This window comes from Monodelphis domestica, chromosome 1 (assembly GCF_027887165.1).
Source record: "Monodelphis domestica isolate mMonDom1 chromosome 1, mMonDom1.pri, whole genome shotgun sequence".
Lineage (NCBI taxonomy): Eukaryota > Metazoa > Chordata > Mammalia > Didelphimorphia > Didelphidae > Monodelphis > Monodelphis domestica.
The window spans coordinates 464,858,130-464,878,332 of NC_077227.1; the positions used below are offsets into that span (position 1 = coordinate 464,858,130).

General features: G+C 41.5%; 1 protein-coding gene across 3 annotated transcripts in view; it reads left to right on the forward strand.

The window, feature by feature from the left end:
* Positions 1-20,203, forward strand: part of LAMC3 (laminin subunit gamma 3) — a 121,378-nt gene that overhangs the window by 75,913 nt on the left and 25,262 nt on the right. For all 3 annotated transcript variants that reach the window (XR_008915345.1, XM_056812569.1, XM_056812571.1), the window contains 9 exons: positions 1,040-1,182; positions 1,825-2,003; positions 4,911-5,031; positions 6,910-7,115; positions 7,716-7,792; positions 8,976-9,110; positions 11,911-12,058; positions 12,496-12,645; positions 13,848-13,950. Coding sequence is in view for 2 of the 3 variants with exons in the window: in XM_056812569.1 (XP_056668547.1) it covers positions 1,040-1,182; positions 1,825-2,003; positions 4,911-5,031; positions 6,910-7,115; positions 7,716-7,792; positions 8,976-9,110; positions 11,911-12,058; positions 12,496-12,645; positions 13,848-13,950 (1,262 nt within the window). In the remaining variant the exon portion in view is untranslated. The remainder of the gene's footprint in view (positions 1-1,039; positions 1,183-1,824; positions 2,004-4,910; positions 5,032-6,909; positions 7,116-7,715; positions 7,793-8,975; positions 9,111-11,910; positions 12,059-12,495; positions 12,646-13,847; positions 13,951-20,203) is intronic.

Here is a 20,203-nt window from a genome sequence, read left to right on the forward strand (position 1 = left end):
CTTGGTTCTGCTCACTCTGATCAGTTCATGCCAGGTTTCTCTGCATCCATCCCTTTCTTCATTTCTTCATTTCTCAATATTCCCTTCCATTCATATACCCCACAATTTGTTCACCCATTCCCCAACTCATTGGCATCTTCTTATCTCCCAGTTCTTTGCCATCACAGAAAGAGCTACTATAAATATTTCTGTTCGTGTCTTTTTCTTTGAACTTTGTATATAAGCCTAGAAAGGGGGGTATTGTGGGGGCAAAGGTTGGGTAGTACAATTTGTAATGTTATTATGCACTGTGAAAAAGAGGACTTCCATCTGTCCCAGATTTGCTATATTCTAGTTTATTCTTCTAATCTTGTTTTTATTACTCTCTTTTGGTTTAACATCATCTTCATTTCTAAATATAAATATACTCCTTCCTTCCTCTACTTTACTCAGCTAGCATCTCTTGTAATAAAAAATGACAAGGGAAGAGGGAGAAAAGCAACTAGCACATTAACCATGTATGACAGTATATGCAGTATTTTACACCCTTTGTCCCCCACCACTGCAAAGAAGGGAAGGGGGTCAAGTTCTAATTTCAAAGGCAGTCCCTCAATCTTAGTGTTCCAAAATTTGTCCAGCAAATCTGCCTCCATATCATATTAATTCACAAAAGAATATATCTAAGACTGTTTTTTTAATTGCCTAATCCTGCTCCCGACTTTAGATACCTTGATTACATTCCTTCTCAATCTGAGCACCTGTGAAAAGCTCAGGTTTAACTTCTATGCCCTCTGCATGCCAGGCTAAATAAGATGGGTATAGAAGGGCAACTAGATATTTTAGTGGATAGAGGATCAAGCCTAGAGTTGGGAGGACCTGGGTTCAAATCTGGCTTCAGACACTTCCTAGCTGTATGATTCTGGCCAAGTCATTTAAACCCATTTGTCTAACCTTTGCCTTTCAGTCTTAGAGTGGTTCCTAAGATAGAAAGTAAAGGTTTAAAAAAAATAAGAACGGTACAGGGCCCAGATCTGATGTTTTATATTCTCCTTTATCTCAGCTGCAAGTGCCATCCTGTTGGTTCCCAGGAGAACCAATGCCACCCTGAAACTGGGCAGTGCCCTTGCCTTCCTGGGGTTGGTGGAGTGGCATGCACCCGCTGCCAACCCAATTTCTTCGGCTTCTCTGCCAAGGGCTGTCGAGGTAAGGAAACATCCCAAAATTGGAGAATTTGGACAGGCAGTTTTCAAAGCTCCTCCACTAAGGCAGAGGAGAGGCAGATCTGCTTTGAAAGGTGAGGTGTTAAGATCCTTAGGCAAAATATTCCTACATTGAGCCAGATTTTCCTTCTAGAATGGCTGCTTGAATTAGCAGGTAAGCACAAGAGGTGGTGCAGGTCTGTGACTGGCCATGAAAATAGTTGTCGGGAATTTCTGCCATTAAATAGATGGATGACCTTAGAAAAGAAGGAGGGAAAGAAGGAAGGGAGGGAGGGAGGAAGGACTAAGCCCTAAAATTCCAGGAGCTTCAAGTCCTTTTCATCCCAAGGAGGTTTTTAAAGTTCTGCTCTGACTGAGAAGCCTCTCCTAGCATTGCCTCAGGAACTTCCATAATAGAACATAGCATTAGATGAGACCTTACACATAATTTAATCCACTGCCTTCATTTTAAATTATGAAGAAACTGAAGTCTTACCAAAATTAAATGACTTGCCAAAAGTGAGTTAATAACCCGATCCACATTCTAACCCAGACTTAAATTTAGTGCTCCTTCTACTTCAACCTTTACACCAAAAATGTTGTTGACGGGGCACTTCCTAACAAATTCTTTGTCCTTTGTCTCTAGCCTGTAACTGTTCCCCTTTGGGTTCTGTCACCACCCAGTGCCACGAGAACAGCACCTGTATATGTAAGCCAGGCTTTGTGGGCTACAAGTGTGATCACTGCAAGGAGAACTTTTTCCTCACAGCTCAGGGCTCTCAGTGCCAGGAGTGCCCAGTTTGTTTCTCACTAGTGAAGAAAGAGGTAAGTCTCTCCCTGGACTCCCTATTTCCCCACTCCTCTCCCCCTGCCCCATCCAAGATTGATTCATCATCCTTTTCCTCTCCCAACAATTTCCTACCACCCTAGTTTCCATTTCCCTTTACCCCAATCCCATTCCATCTCACCCTGCCTCATTTTACCCTTCTTCTTTTAGGGTTTCACCCAATTATTTAAAATATGATCTTCATTTTTTTAAGTCCCAACGACATGAAAATTAGCTCATATTTTTCAGTTGAATGCAGTTCAATTCAACAAGTATTTATTATCTACTTTCAGTGAGCCAATCACTGTACTAACAGCAAAAATGGTTTCTGATCTCAAGGAGTTTACGTTCTACTGGAAGAAAAAAAAAACAACCTGTGCCCAAACAACAAAACAAAACATAAGCAAACATAAGCAAAACATAAAACATGGTGGTGGTAAGGAGGTAGAGCATTCCAGACCTGTGCACAGATACAGAGGCAAGGGGTGGGATGTGGCTGATTATAAATAGGTTATAAGCTCCCAGAAAGCAGGACTGTCTTTCTTTTTTTCTCTTTGTATCCCCAGGATTAAGCAAAGTTCCTAGCATATAGTAGGTGCTTAATAAATGTTTAATGAATATATTATATGTAGTCTGTCTCAAGCAGAGTAGTTTGGCCAGAAGGATTGTGAAGGAGGTAGAATGTGAAAACAGGCTAGAAAAATCGATTTGAGCCAGATTACAAAGGGAGTTAGATGCGAAATGAAGGAGTTTGGGTTTTGTCTTAGGGGTAATCATATCTCTGAATCCTCTAGACTCCTGGAAGTAACATAAATAACCCTATACTTTTAGAATATCAGTTTGGCCCATTGTACTCCAGGATAAGAACATGTGAGTTCTCTAGTGGAAGACAATGAGAAAGGAATAATATTGGAGAGCTTCGATGATATAAATGCCAAGTGGGGCAAATCATTTTTTTTTAAACCTTACGTTCTGTCTTAGAATTAATATTATATATTCGACTAGGCAAAAGGGGTTAAGTGACTTGCCCAGGGTCACACAACCAAGAAATGTCTTGAGGCTAAATTTGAACCCAGGACCTCTTGTCTTTAGGCCTACCTCTCAAAACACTGAGCCACTTAGCTGGCCCTGGATAAATCATTTTAAAAGCAAAATTTGTCAAATTCCTCCCACAAATATCCATGTCTGATGCATCTTAATGTGATGGAGGTGGCCCCGGGTTCTGAAGACATTGTCAGTTGTACCACTACTGCTCAAGCTCTAGCAAGCCCTTCCAAGCTAGAATAATCATAATAGGTAATATTTCTATAGTGCCTACTGTACCAGGCTCTGCACGAAGTGCTTTTTACAATTATTAATACATTTACCACTCACAACCACTGTAGGGGGAAAGAGCCCATTATATCCTCATTTTATGAAGAAATTGAGGTAAACAGCAGCATCACAAAGCTTGTACATGACTGAGACTGGATTTGAACTCAGCTCCAGGCTAGTGCTCTATCCACTGGGCCCTGGAAGTTTGGTGGCAGACTGCAGCTATCTTCCAAGAACCTGTCTAGTTAACGTTCAGAAGGACTCCTCACTACAAGTTTGGTCAGTAAGACTGTATTGAGTAAGGATCAGAAGAATTGCAATCTGTGTCAATGAAGGGACCACCCACATTTGGGAAATCTTAAACCTTTGGCCATATTGAAAAATTTTCCATCTTAATTTGCCTTATGAATTTGCCTTAATTTGCCTAATGAAAAGCCCTCAACGGAGACTTCTCTGTGTTTTCTTAGGTTTTCCTCTCTGTCCAGAGCCCATTTCTCTAGCCTTGATTTGAGTCATTAGCTTCCTTATTAATTGGTCAGTTAATAGATATTTAAGTACCTCCTATATGCAAGGCACTAGGGGAGATATGAAGAAAGCCAAAGGCTTGTTCTCTGACCTCAAGGAGCTTTTTGTTGAGTCAGGGAGGTAAGATCCACTTACAAAAGTTAGCGCCATAGGGGGCAGCTGGGTGGCTCAGTGGATGGAGAGTCAGGCCTAGAGACGGGAGGTCCTGGGTTCAAATCTGGCCTCAGACACTTCCCAGCTGTGTGACCCTGGGCAAGTCACTTGACCCCCATTGCCTAGCCCTTACCACTCTTCTGCCTTGGAACCAATATACACAGTATTGACTCCAAGATGGAAGGTGAGGGTTAAGAAAAAAAAAGTTAGCGCCATAAGGTATATGAAGGCACAAGCCAATAGAAAATGTGTCCTAGGGCATCCATGAGCCATTTGGCATTCACTATCAGAGGGCAATCCCTATATGCAGAGGAAAGAGTGAGCTCTGCAGGTCAGAGTGGGCTGAGGAACTCGAGCAGGGCTTGGAAGAATGAGGAACTGGCCAGTCAGAGCATTTATCAAGCCCTTACCCTGTGCAAGTGCTATGTGAATTGCTAGCAATACAGAAAAAGGCAACAGCACACTCCTGGCCCTCAAAGAGCTTACATTCTAATGAGGGAGCCATTCTGTAAATAGACACGTCTGAGACATATCCAGAGTAGCTGGAATGTAAAGAGAAGGGCAGGAAGATGGTGCAATAGATGGAGTGAAGGGCTGGGAGTCAGGAAGACTCATCTTCATGAGTTCAAATCAAGCTCCAGACACTAACTGTGTGACCCTGGGCAAGTCACTTTACCCTGTTGACTTCAGGTTCCTCATCTGCAAAATGAGTTGGAGAAGGAAATGGTAAACTATTATCTTTGCCAAGAAATGCCCAAATGGGATCATGGGGAGTTAAATATGACTGAAAAATGACTTAACAAAAGGATAAGGGCAGGGGGCATTTCAGGGAAGGGAATATGAACCAAGGCAAACCAGGAACCAGTTTCTAAGTTTTATCCTTTACCAGAATGTGGTTTCCATGTTGCCTCCAGGCCACCAAACTCAAGTCTAAGCTAAAGGTGATGGAGCGATGGCTGCAGAAATCTGACTGTGACAACCCCTGGAGGGACTATGCCTTGCAGGGAGAATCACCGAGAGGAGACACCTACCAGGGTCAGTATCTGTTTCTGGGTGCAATTAGAGAACTGAGTCATGGAGGCAGCTAGTGGAGCCTGGAGATGGGAGGTCCTGGGTCCAAATCTGGCCTCAGATACTTCCTAGTTGTGTGACCCTAGATAAACCACTTAACCCCAGTTGCTTAGTACTGACCACTCTTCTGCCTTGGAACCATACTTAGTATCAATTCTAAGACAAGATAAAGGCTTAAAAAAAAACTCAGTCACAAAAAGAAGGACAAGGAATCCTCAGGGAGTCTACAAGGCCAGAGCTAGATTATTCCTTTGAAGAGAAAGCCCTGGGACAGCTGGGTGGCTCAGTAGATTGAGCACCAGGCCTGGAGATAAGAGACCGTGGGTCCAAATGTAGTCTTAGATGCTTCCCAGCTGTGTGACCCTGGGCAAGTCACTTAACCTCAATCCCACCCTTCCAGCTCAGAATCCATACTCAGTATTGATTCTAGGACAGAAGGTAAGGGGAGAGAGAGAGGTGGAGGGATGGGGATAGAGGAAGGAGGGAGAGAGAGGAGGAGAGAGGGAAGAGGAAGAGGAGATGGCAACAAAGGTGACTGTCCTTTTCATAGTACTGAGAGTTCATTAGGAACTAATCATCAACACAATAATGATGATGATGACACTGAGGCAGCATAGTATGATGGACAGAGTCAACCTTAGAGGCAGGAAGCCCTGGGTTCAAGTTTTGCCACTACCACATTATCAGCTATGTAGCCTTGGGAAGTCACTTAACTCCCCCAGCTCTCTAAAACCCTAAACTACAGATCACCTTGGAGAGCAATCCCAGATTGGGAGGAGTCACCATCTCCTCCCTCAATGCCCTCTAGAGGTCAGAAGTATTGGGCCTCAGCTGGCTACTGATGAGCAGCTAAGCTTTCACCAAAACATTTACTGTTTACTTCCAAGCCAATCAGTGGTGAAGCCCTTATTATGCACCTACTGTGTGCCAGGCACTGTGTTGAGTACTGGGAGTAAAAGGACAAAAAAATTAAATATTCTGTTTGCAAGGAGCTTATGTTCTGTTGGAGGAGACAACAAATACATATAAAAACATAAAGCTGGGTATCTCAGTAGATTGAGAGCTAAACCTAGAGTCAGGAGGTCCTGGGTTCACATATGACCTCAGACACTTCCTAGCTGTGTGGCCCTGGGCAAGTCACTTGACTCCCATTGCCTAGACCTTACCACTCTTCTGTCTTGAAACTAATACATAGTATTGATTCTAAGACAGAAGGTAAGGGTTAAAAAAAAACACCATATACAGCATAAATATAATGTGAATAAATACAAATATATACAAAGTCCTTGGAACTTCATGAAGACAGAATATGCAAATGTGAACAGGATATAGAGGCATGAGGAAACTTCCAGGTGGCAAGTAGATGCTTTTGGAGGGAGCCTTTGAGGATATGAAGGCTGTGATAAAAAAAAAAAAAGCACTTAATTGTTATTCATTTATTGTTGTTATTTAGTTGTGTCAGATTCTTCATGGCCCTTGGACCATGGCACATCAGTACGGTCCATGAGGTTTTCTTGGCAAAGACCCTGGAGGGGTTTGCCATCTTCCTTCTCCAGTGGATTAAAGTAAGCAGAGGTTAAGTGGCTTGCCCAGGGACATACAGCTAGTAAGTGTCTAAGGCTGGATTTAAACTCCCATCTTCCTGACCCCAAGCCTCTATGTATTGAACCACTGACTGCCTCCATTTAGGTTATACCCAGTGAATAAGTGGGGAGTTCTGATGGAGCGGAGAGGATAGGTTATGCTTTGTTTCCTGAGAAGAGTGCTAAGGGGACACAAGTTACAGGACGTTTCATTTCCATCTAATAAGCCTTCTTTAATCCTTTGGTTATCGCCACACAGACACTAGGGAAGCTTTTCTGGAGCAAATGGAAGAGTTGGGGAGTTCCATGAGGGCTGCCCGGCATCAATTGAAGGCAGCAAGCAAGAATGTCAATTGCACCAGGAGTAGTTTGGAGAAGTCCTGCATCCAACTGGTCGACATTGAGACTCTGCTGCAATCAACAGAGCTGGAGATTCAGCAGGCATCTGGAGTCCTCACCACAATGGTACTTATGGGAAACTGAGACTGTCAAGTCCTCCTGTGGTAAAGAGCAGCAATAGAGGAGTAGAAAAGATGGCTCTAGGCTCAGCCAGGCTTCTGTGGACAAGTCACTTCTCTTTGAAGCTCAGGTTTCCCATCTGTAACAGAAGGGAAACTCGATTAGGTGATTCCTAAGAGCCTCCCAGCTCCAACATTCTATATCCTAAAGCTCCATCCAGCTCTGGCATGCTCTGTCCTAAGGTTCTTTCCAGTTCTGACATTCTGGGTCCTGAGCACCCTTCCAGCTCTGACATTCTGGATTCTAAGGTCCTTTCCAAATCTGACATTCAGTCCTCTAACGTACTTTCCAGCTTTGATATTCTGTGTTCTAAGGTCCTTCCCAGTTCTGGCAATCTGGGTTCTAGGCACCCTTAGAGCTCTGACATTCTATGTTCTAAGCACCCTTCTATCTCTGATATTCTGTGTTCTAAGGCCCTTTCCAATTCTGACATTGTATAATTCATTTAACACTTAGCACTTCTAGAATTTAGAGTGACTTGAACAAAAGTAAAGTCTTTAAGGGTGTGTAATCTATTCCTCCCCCCCCCCTTTTTTTAATTAAAAGGTAATCCCTCAGGAAGTGCCCAACCAGCTCACCAATTGGAGTCATCTAGCTACTGAGTCTCAGACCCTGGTCAAGAGGTAAAACACAGTAGTGTGGTTGGTTCCTTCCTTTGCCCTTCTTGATACACTGCATATACTCTCAGAGCTTCCTGACAGATTATCCCCCAAGGAGGAGTGTAGACTGCAGGAGTGAATCATATTGCAAGTATATTAGGGGCAAGAAACTGGTGTTGTGAAGCAGAAACCACATGCGTATCCTGGTGAAATCTGGTTATAATGAATAATAATAAGCCTGACACTGATGCAAAGAGAAAGGTATTGGTGTCAAGTCATGGACCTAAGCCTTTGGAGGCAATAGTGTGGAAGATTGTAGGCTGAGCAGGTGGATATAAGAACCTAAGGGCTTTTAAGTACCATTTGGTAGGAGGAGACGGGCAGGTCAGCAAAGTACAAGAGATACTGATGGCTCCAAAATGAACCCTTAGAAGGATCTGCCCATGTTTAACATAGATTTTAATTCTCCCCAGTCTACATAAAGTTTGCACTGCATAAATACACACATATACCCACAGGCATGAAGGCTTTCTACCTGCCACATGGGGCCCTGGGCTTCTTAATATGCTGGTGACACCTCTAAGTCAGCCTCGATACCCCCTCCCACGATTCAGGAAACAGCTCTTATGGGCCATTAGATAGTCATCATTTATTTGGGACCTAAATTTAGGTTTGAGAATATTATCTCTTATCTAATGTTTTTCTCCATCAAAATCACTTATGTGTTAAAGAATTTCTTATTTGTAATGGTCTATTGGAAAGAACATTGGCTCTGGGAGTCTGAGGACTTTCTAGACCTGAGTTCAAATCCAGGCTCTGTCATTATTACCTGTGTGACCATGAACACATCATATAACCTCCCTGTGTGAGGATGTTGGACTAGATAGTGGCTAATTGTCTTTTTTCAGCTCTAAATCTAAGAGCTCATAAGGATTTTAGAACCAGGAGAGACCTTAGAGACCCTCTACTTCAATCCCATCATTTTACAGATAAGGAAACTGAGTCCCAGGGAAAGGAACTGACTTCCTTCCTTAAGATTGCCATGTATGAGATCCTATGTTGGGCTCTGGTGGTGGTTTCAAAGAAATATCCAGCACGGTCCCAACCTTCACAGAGCTTACAGTTTAGTTGCAAAGACCAGAGGAACACAAAGATTTTGGGGTTGATCTTGCTGATGTGGACTGGCTAGAGTGTTTTCTTCTCATAGTCATACAGACATAGCCACCAAGATAGAGGCAGCAGCACGGAGGGCTCTGCTTGCTTCCAATACCAGTTATACTCTTCTATGGAGTCTCGTGGAGGGCAAAGAAGCACAGGAGATATGGCACGAGCTGGAGGACAGGTAAGTCTTCTCCAAAGTGTCTTTGGATTCAGTGGGAAGAGAGGAAGAGTAGAAATCATTGGCTAAAGACTTAATATACCCCCAGACTATTTTCCAAACCAGTAGCCAGGATGGTATCTTGTTGCAAAGACATCCTTGGTCTTTTTTTTTTTAATATATTTTATTTGATCATTTCCAAGCATTATTCGTTAAAGACATAGATCATTTTCTTTTCCTCCCCCCCCCACCCCCCATAGCCGACGCGTAAGTCCACTGGGCATTAGATGTTTTCTTGATTTGAACCCATTGCTTTGTTGATAGTATTTGCATTAGAGTGTTCATTTAGAGTCTATCCTCTGTCATGTCCCCTCAACCTCTGTATTCAGGCAGTTGCTTTTTCTCGGCGTTTCCACTCCCATAATAGTTTATCCTTTCCTTATGAATGGTGTTTTTTTCTCCTGGATCCCTGCAAGTTGTTCAGGGACATTACACCGCCACTAATGGAGAAGTCCATTACGTTCGATTATACCACAGTGTATTAGTCTCTGTGTACAATGTTCTCCTGGTTCTGCTCCTCTCACTCTGCATCACTTCCTGGAGGTTGTTCCAGTCTCCATGGAACTTCTCCACTTTATTATTCCTTTTAGCACAATAGTACTCCATCACCAACATATACCACAGTTTGTTCAGCCATTCCCCAATTGATGGGCATCCCCTCGTTTTCCAGTTTTTGGCCACCACAAAGAGCGCAGCTATGAATATTTTTGTACAAGTCTTTGTGTCCATTATCTCTTTGGGGTACAGACCCAGCAGTGCTATGGCTGGGTCAAACATCCTTGGTCTTTCATAATATTCTCAAATATCTTGATCTCCTCTATGAACTTGGAAAAAACAAGACCCAGCGTGGGATGGTAATGACCATAAAGAGCCAAGAGCATGGTTAGGCATCATGGGCACAAATAGACAAAGGGCTAAGCCAATGAATGGCTGGACAGGGAATGGAGCACAATAACTTTGTTCCTATTCACCAGCATGTGGTAGCTTGTAGATCATGGAATTTCAGACCTGAAATTCATTTTAGAACTCATCTAGCTCTGTATCTCTCAAGCAGCCCAACTAAAATGTCATCTACTCCATGAAGCCCTTGCTGATCTCCTCTGTCAATATCCATTCTCCACCCTGGCCCTCCCATGGCATTTTGTTTTGCACAACTCTAATGTTACATTAAAAAATATGAATTACTCCATTTGCCTTTATCCATCACTTTGAGAAGCTAAGTTTCAGCTACTTGTAAGTCACCTGATTTTGGAGAAATCACAAGATTACTCTCCCAAAGATAGCCTAGGGAATGTCATAAGACAACCCATTTCCCTCTCACCTCAGTGTCCCCCAATACTCTCCACCAATGAGAAACTAGATGTCTCAATCCCTCTAATACTGTTTTTCACTCCCTCTGAATTGTATATGAACTATGGAAAAACAAAACTTCAGGGCCCTTAGTTACTAAGAGCTTTGGACCCAGATTGTTTTGCACCTGCATGCATTCGTAATAAATCATTTGTCTGGTTGAAACTCACTTTCTTTTTTTTTTCCACCATAACACTAATACATTTATATCATTCAAGAAAGTTTATGTAATGCTCTTCAGAGGTAGTGTTATAGCTCCCTGCTAGGTCACAAGCTCCATGAGGGCAGGGCCTGTATCTTATCTAAACTTTTTCATTTTTAACAAGCACAAATAGTAAGTGCTTAATGAAGGCCTCTTAGGAATGGTGTGTCCATGCCTCTCTTTTTTTAAAAAACCCTTATCTTCTATCTTAGAATTGATACTAAATATTTGTTCCAAGTCAGAAGATCAGTAAGGAGTAGACAATGAGGGTTAAGTGACTTGCCCAGGATCACCCAGCTAGGCAGTATCTGAAGCTAAATTTAAACCCAGGACCTCCCAACACTAGGCCTGACTCTCTAGCCAGTAAGCCACCTAGCTGCCCCTAGTCCCTCTCTTTTTGCAGATGTAGAAACTAAGGCCCATGAAGGTGACATGTTTCCTCATATGCAAAATGAAGGGGCTAAACTGGATGATCTCCAATATCCCTTCCAGTTCTAAAACCTGTGATCCTTATGATCTTAAGTAGTTTGCCTAGGTGATTCAGCCAATTAGTGTCCCAGACAGGTCCACTTGACCTGAAAACAATCAGTCAACAAAGCATTTATTAAAAACTTACCAAGTGGGGGAAGCTGGGTGGCTCAGTGAATTGAGAGCCAAGTCTGAAGTCAAGAGGTCCTGGGTTCAAATCTGAATTCAGATGTTTCCTAGCTGTGTGATCCTGGGTAAATCGCTTAACCCCCAATGCCTTGCCCTTACAGCTTTTCTGCCTTGCAACCAATACACAATATTGATTCTAAGATGGAAGATTAGGGTTTTAAAGGAAAAAAAAAAGAAAAAAAGAACTTCCTAAGTGCCAGGCACTATGCAAAGAGACAGAAACAGAATGAAATACAAAAACACCATCCCTGCCCTCAAGGAGCTCCCAGTCTAAAAGAGTAGACAGAATGTAAACATCTGTGTGTAAACAAGATTTATACAGGGTAAATTGGAGGTAATCTCACATGGAAGATAGTAGCACCAAGGGGAGAAGCCAAAACAGGGAGATAAGGAAGGAAAGCATCCAATGGAGGGAGGCATTACTCCAGACTATACCCTCCAGAGAAGTGACCAAAGAATCCGCAAACATTAGCTCTAGAAAGGACCTTAGAAGATGGAGATCTAGGGAGAGGCACTGCAGATCCATGGTTTGGCTTGGCTCCACTCTCCCATTAGGTACCAGGAAATGCAGAAGGCCCAGGAGGAGCTCAGAACATCCACAGCCCAGGCAACCACTGAAGCCAAGAGTGTGCTGGCATCTGTGGAGCGGATTAGCTCGGAGGGGGCTCAGCACCTGGTGAAGCTCTCCACTCCGGAAATTTTGGTCTGAGCAGGTTTTCTTCTTGGCTCTACTGGGTGGGGGTCAGATATTGTCTCCTTTTAAAGAGGAATTACGCAAGGACCTACCTAAAAGCAGAAGGTGGCCAAAGTTTGTCACAACTCCACCTGAATTTTTCTTGGAATTTGGAGGGAGGCTCTGGATTAAATGCTAGATCAGGAGTCAAAAAGTTAATTCTCAGCCTTAAAGGATTCTCCCCTCAGCTCCCCAAGTCACCAGTCAAAGGAACTCTTCTTCAAAGGGACTGATACATGAGCATAGGGCCACAATAGAGCTAGAATAAGAAGCCAAGCAACCTGTACCTAGTGGAACCACTTAACTGGTTCTACTTCTCCTTCCTTGGTTTTCCTTATTCTTACTCTTCCCCTTCCTTGGAGATCGTTGCCAAGGATCTGTGTTCTTGTCTCTGCATCTTCCTTCAGCCTCCCACACACCTTACCAGGGACCTGGACAGGAAACTACAGGATGTGGAGAAGACACTGACTGCTCAAGAGAGTATGTTCACCGAAGCAGCCCAGGATCTCTTGGCCACTTCCCAGGAAGAGCTTCAGAAGATCCAGCCCTTTGAGCAAGTGAGTTCCTTTCCACCCCATTTTCCCTGGCCCTGGAAGACAGAAGGACCTCACATCACTCAGGGGAAAGGAGCTGGAACGGCGTGGTATTCTTTCTCAGCTCTTCCAGGAAGTTTTGGGGGTTTGTTTGTTTTTTAATAAACCCTTACCTTCTGTCTTAGTATCAATTCTAAGATAGAAGTGTGGCAAGAGCTAGGCTATCTAAGTTAAGTGACTTGCCCAAAGACCTGGGTCCTTCCAACTCTGTGTCCAGCACTCTATCCACTGTACTACCTAGCTGCCCTGAGAGTCATTAATTTTACAGAATCATTAAAAAGTTAAAGTTAAAAAATGTTTTTAATTTAAAATTGAAAGAATACAAAATGTCACAGTAGAGAGGACCTTAGAGAGCCTCTGATTCAACCCTCTTATTTTACAGTGGAAGAAACTTGGGCTCACTGTGGGGAAATGACTTGCCCAGGATCACATAGGGAATTAGTGTTAGAACAAGTACTAGAATCAAGGTTGCCTGATTCCATGACTCCTTCTTTGGGGAGGGGGCAATTTTTTTTTAACCCTTACCTTCCATCTCAGAATCAATACTACGTATTGGTTCCAAGGCAGAAGAGTGGTAAGGGTTAGGCAATGGGGGTTGCCCAGGGTCACCCAGCTAGGAAGTGTCTGAGGCCAGATTTGAACCTAGGACCTCCTGTCTCTAGGCCTGGCTCTCAATACACTGAGCCACCCAGCTGCCCACACTGATAATGTTTTTAACCAATAGATTGTTTTCACATTGTTGTCATTTTACAATATCCCTACACCTTCTATAGAGTCTTCCTTTGTAATAAAAAAAAAATTAAGGGAAGAGGAACAAACTCACATTCACAAATGCACACACACGTACATGCATGCACATATGCACATGCATGCACATGCATGCACACACACACACAAGATATGCCTCCCTCATTCCTCACCCACAGGCTACCATCTCCCTATCTCCAAAGAGAGGAAAAAGAATCCTCTGGAACTGAGATTGGCCATTATGTTTTCCTGTCTTTTACAGAGCCTTTGAGTTTTTCCATGACACATTTGGCCTCTTTCCAGGAGAGGCTCTGAAGTTCCTCTTGGTTCTCTCCCTGCCTGTGTTCTTATATTAGACAACGATTCTCTGAGATGTGGTTCCGTGAAACGTTCTTACCCCTTCCCTTTTCTCTCCACAGCTGCGAGAGGGGGCTAAGACTGCCCTCACCCTGGCTACCTCATCTATTGCTAAAGCCAGAACAACCATCAGTGATTCCAAGACTTTGCTGGCCAATCTGGAAGGTACGGCTATGGCCTGAGATAGGAGCTCCTTCACTAGGGGACACCTAGTTCTTTCATCTAAGTTCTTATCCACTCTGGTCTTTATCCAAGCTGCTCCCTTTGGCTTTGGGCACATTAAAAGTAGAATTCCAGGTCCACAGATGAGAAAAATGAGCTGTAAACAGGAAAGGGATTGATACATGAGCACAGGGCCACAATAGAGCTAGAATAAGAAGCCAAGCAACCTGTACCTATTGGAACCACTTAACTGGTTCTACTTCTCCTTCCTTGGTTTCCCGAGAAAACCTCACCTCCAGGTAGAATCTCCCCTTCTTTGTGGACATGTATTAAGATTTAGCATGCTAAAGCACCACCCCCTACCCTAAGTGCACAGAGAAACTTCTGGCCAGGGCTACTTTGGGGGTCACAGAATTCTGTAGATCCATAGCAGCCCGAAACCATACCTTTACTAGTCAGCCAGAGGACCCAACTCAAAGTAAAGGCCTTTAATGAAAATAACATAGCAAGGGGAGTCGCAATAAAACATTTTCTCTATAAACTTAGGACATTCTCTTCAATAAGTAAACATAATCATCAGGGGGAAGAATAGATACACAGAAGAAGTGGACAGGGACACACAGGCTGGGATACAGGAAGCACACGATGAGTGACATACATGAGGAACAAATGTGGCCAGGACAACCTTGTAGAGGGGTCTGTGACACTGCCAAAATCTCGCCTTCTTCCTATATTGCTTCCTCCAGTTTTGCTCCCTGCTGGTCTTGCCTAGCAGGGGCATCTCTACAAAACACATAGCATTCCCCAACCCTTCATCTCTACTAGATCTATAGTCACCCCAACCTGTCATCTCTACTCAACCTATTGTCTTTGACCAACCAATCTGTTAGGCATTGCTTCCTGTTGGTCACACATGGATATTATTCAGAGCTATTCCAAAAGTTCCACGGTTGCTGTCAAACAAGATTCCCTGGGCATAAGGTTCTTTTTTGACTTTCTTTTTTTTTTTTAATTACATGTAGAAACATTTTTTTTATAATTGTTTTCTGATATTTTGCAATTCAGATTTTCTCCTTGGCTTCTGCCTCCTCTCTCCCCAGGCAATAAATGTGTTACAAGTTTTGCCAGTGCTTTCAAGCAATATCTATTTCCATATTCCCCAGGGCAAAGATTCTTGATATCTCTTTGTGATAGGGAAAGTGGTTCTGCCATTACTCCTTTAGCTTAAAGACTAGGACTTCTGCTACAATTCTTTTTCTGTTTTTTTTTATTTAAAAAATCATCCTCTTCCTCCCATTTCCTCTTCAATGCCCTCTCCAACATTAAGAAAGAAAGAAAAGAAAAGCCCGGCACAAATATGTATAGTCAAGCAAAACAAATTCCCACATTGGCCATGTCCAGAAAAAAAAAAAAAACCCAAACCTTCTCAAACTGTACTCTGAATTCTTCACCCCTTTATTGGAAGGTGGGCAGTGTGTTACATCATGAGTCTTCTAGAATGTGGTTAGTCATTGTGTTGGTCAGTGACATGTGACTGACAAACATTCGGGGTCCGGAGGGGTAAAGAGAATGAGGCTTGGGGAGAAAAATGACACCCATCAGGAGGGCCAATGAAGCTAACAGCAATCAGAGGTAAGGTTTATTGATCATAGCTATATTTTATAGAGAATAACATAGACTAAAGGATTAGGTAAACTTTTTACATAGTCAATGGTTAGCAATGATTTACAATCTTAGTACAATGACAGTTTACTTCACCATAACTTAGACAGAATTTTCTATAAGAAAATAATTCAATATTTCAATGTGTAACCATCTAGTCTAGATTCTAAGGGAAATATTTGGCTTCAGTGGATAGAACAAGAACCAGGGACAGCCAAGAACTTATCAGATGCTTTGGGTGAGATCACACGTGCCTGGCTTTAGCTAGCTGATGGTTTACTGGGGCCTACTCTCACTACTGGGGGCTACAGGTGTCAGAATTCCTAAGTCTTTCAAAATTGGTTGTCTTTACAATATTGTTGTCATTAGATACATTGTTCTCCTGGTGCTGCTCACTTCACCCTGCATCAGCTTATATGAGTCTTCCCAGGTTTCTCTATTACCATCACTATCATCATTTCTTACAACACAATAGTATCCCATCACTTTTATATATCATTCCTTATTCAGTCATTACCTACTTGATGGATATACCCTGAGTTTCCAAGTCTTTGCCACCACAAAAAGAACTCCTATATTTTTATATAAGTTCCTTGAGGGTAGGGACTGTCTATTGCCTCTCTTTGTAGTTTTAGTGCTTAGTACAATGCCTGGCACATAATAGGCATTTCCCAAATGTTTATTGATTAATTGTACATTTATACTATTAAAAAAATACTTGGTTGGGGGCAGCTGGGTAGCTCAGTGGATTGAGAACCAGGCCTAGAGACGGGAGGTCCTAGGTTCAAATCTAGCTTCAGCCACTTCCTAGCTGTGTGACCCTGGGCAAGCCACTTGACCCCCATTGCCTAGCCCTTACCACTCTTCCGCCTTGGAGTCAATTGACTCCAAGTCAGAAGGTAAGGGTTTAAAAAAAGAAATACTTGGCTTACATCTTAGAGTCAATACTGTCTTGTGGTTTCCAAGGCAGAAGAGTGGTAAGGGATAGGCAATGGGGATTAAGTGAGTTGCCCAGGGTCACATAGCTAGGAAGTAGCTGAGGTCAAATTTGAACCCAGCACCTTCAGTCTTTAAGTCTGGCTCTCAATCTACTGAGCCATCTAGCTGTACCACCATATACTGATACTTAAGGATTATCTTGCTTAAAGTGAATCTCTCTCTTACTCTACCTTTTATTGCCTCCTCTCCATTCTCCCTTTTCCCTCCTGTTTTCCCTATTGAGCAAAATGTATTTCCCTACCAAACTCTGTATGCATGAATGTTCTTCCATTTCACATGAGAATGAGGTTTAAGTGTTGCCCACCACTCCCTACCCCTTCTTCCTTGAGCATCTTGATTATATGAGAAAATGTTTCCCATCCTTTCTTTTCACTTTTCCCTCTCTGTGAAATGACTAATAAATGAAGAACAATGGTTCACTAAAAAAAAAAGTATACACAACACACTTTTTTTTTAAAATTTGGTCAATTTCAAAAATTATTCCTTGGTTATAAAATCATATTCTATTCCTCCTTCCCCTGCCCCTTCCCTTCCCGAAGCCGACACACAATTCCACTGGATATTACATGTGACCTTGATCAGAACCTATTTCCATATTGTTGATGTTTGCATTAGGATGTTCATTTAGAGTCTATGTCCCTGATCATATCCCCCTTGACCCATGTAGTCAAGCAGTTGTTTTTCTTCTGTGTTTCTACTCCCAGTTTTTCCTGTGGATGTGGATAGTGTTCTTTCTCTTGAATCCCTCCAAGTTGTTCAGGATCAATGTTTTGCCACTAATGGGGAAGTTCATTACATTCGATTGTACCACAGTGTATTAGTCTCTGTGTACAATGTTCTCCTGATTCTGCTCCTTTCACTCTGCATAAATTCCTGGAAGTTGTTCCAGTTCCCATGGAATTCCACCAGTTTATTATTTCTTTGAGCACAATAGTATTCCATCACCAACATATACCACAATTTGTTCAGTCATTCCCCAATTGAAGAGCATCCCCTCGTTTTCCAATTTTTGGCCACCACAAAGAGTGCAGCTATGAATATTCTTGTACAAGTATTTTTCCTTATGATCCCTTTGGGGTACAAACCCAGCAATGCTATGGCTGGATCAAAGGGCAGACAGTCTTTTAGTGCCCTTTGGGCATAGTTCCAAATTGCCCTCCAGAATGGTTGGATCAATTCACAACTCCACCAGCAATGTATTAATGTCCCAACTTTGCCACATCCCCTCCAGCATTCACTGCTTTCCTCTGCTGTCATGTTAGCCAATCTGCTAGGTGTAAGGTGATACCTCAGAGTTGTTTTGATTTGCATCTCTCTGATTACAAGAGATTTAAAACACTTTTTCATGTGATTATTAATGATTTTGATTTCTTTAACTGAAAATTACCTATTCATGTCTCTTGCACATTTATCAATTGGAGAATGGCTTGATTTTTTGTACAATTGATTTAGCTCTTTGTAAATTTGAGTAATTAGACCTTTGTCAGAGGTTTTTGTTATGAAGATTGTTTCCCAATTTGTTACTTCCCTTCTAATTTTGGTTACATTGGTTTTGTTTGAACAATAACTTTTTAATTTGATATAATCAAAATTATTTATTTTACACTTTCTGATTTTTTTTTCCAAGTCTTTCTTGGTCTTAAAATCTTTCCTTTCCCAAAGGTCTGACATGTATACTATTCAGTGTTTACCTAATTTACTTATAGTTTCCTTCTTTATGTTCAAGTCATTCACCCATTCTAAGTTTATCTTGGTGTAGGGTGTGAGATGTTGATCTAAACCTAATCTCTCTCACAACTGTCTTCCAATTTTCCCAGCAGTTTTTTTTTTTTATCAAATAGTGAATTTTGGGCCCAAAAGCTGGGATCTTTGGGTTTATCATAGACTGTCTTGCTGAGGTCACTTACCCCAAGTCTATTCCACTGATCCTCCTTTCTGTCTCTTAGCCAGTACCATATTGTTTAGATGACCACTGCTTTATAGTATAGTTTGAGATCTGGTAGTCCAAAGCCACCTTCCTTCATTTTTTTTCATTATTTCCCTGGATATCCTTGATCTTTTGTTCTTCCAAAGTAACTTTGTTAGTCTCCACAGATAGATTCCTAAGTATTTTATATTGTTTAGGATGATTTTAAATGGAATTTCTCTTTCTAATTCTTGCTGCTGAGATGTGTTGCAGATATATAGAAGTTGTTGATTACTTCCACTAGCTTTTTAGTTGATTCTCTAGGATTCTTTAAGTAGACCATCATATCATCTGCAAAGAATGATAGCTTGGTCTCCTCCTTGCCTATTTTAATACCTTCAATTTCTTTTTCTTCTTAAATTGCTACTGCTAGTGTTTCTAGTACAATGTTAAATAATAGCAGTGATAATGGGAATCCTTGTTTCACTCCTGATCTTATTGGGAATGTATTTATCCCCATTGCAGATGATGTTGGCTGATAGTTTTAGATAAATATTGTTTATTATTTTTAGGAAAGACCCTTCTATTCCTATACTTTTTAGTATTTTCAATGGGAATGAATGTTGTATTTTGTCAAAGGCTTTTTCTGCGTCTATTGAGATAATCATGTACTTTTTGTTTGGTTTGCTTGCTGATAGGGTCAATTATGTGGATGGTTTTCCTAATATTGAACCATCCTTGCATTCCTGATATAAATCCCACCTGATCATAGTGAATAACCCTCATGATGACTTGCTGGAGTCTTTTTGCTAGTATCCTATTTAAGATTTGTGCATCTATGTTCATTAAGGAAATTGGTCTATAGTTTTATTTCTCCATTTTAGACCTGCCTGGCTTTGGAATCAGTGCCATATTTGTGTCATAAAAGGAATTTGGTGGAATTCCCTCTTTGCTTATTATGTCAAAGAGTTTGTATAGTATTGGGATTAACTGTTCTTTGAATGTTTGATAGAATTCACTTGTGAATCCATTAGGCCCTGGGGATTTTTTCTTAGGGAGTTCTTTGATGGTTTGTTCAATATCTTTTTCTGATATGGGATTATTTAAAAATTCTATTTCTTCTTCTCTTAATCTAGGCAATTTATATTTTTGTAAATATTCATCCATACCACCTAGATTGGCATATTTATTGCCATATAATTGGGCAAAAGAGTTTTTAATGATTGCCTTAATTTCCTCTTCATTGGAGGTGAGGTCTCCTTTTTCATCTATGATACTTTTAATTTGGTTTTATTCTTTACTTTTTTTTATTAGATTGACCAGTACTTTGTTTTGTTTGTTTTATCAAAATACCAGCTTCTAGTCTTATTTATTCAATAGTTCTTTCACTTTTGATTTTATTAATTTCTCCCTTAATTTTTAGGATCTCTAATTTAGTTTTCTTCTGGGGATTTTTAATTTGTTCACTTTCAAGTTTTTTGATTTGCATGTCCAATTCATTGACCTCTGCCCTCCCTAATTTGTTAATATATGAACTCAAGGATATAAATTTCCCACTGAGTACTGCTTTGGCTGCATCCCATATATTTTGAAAAGATATCTCATCATTGTCATTTTCTTCAATGAAAATTTCAATTGTTCCTATGATTTGTTCTCTAACTAACCAATTTTGGAGAATCATATTATTTA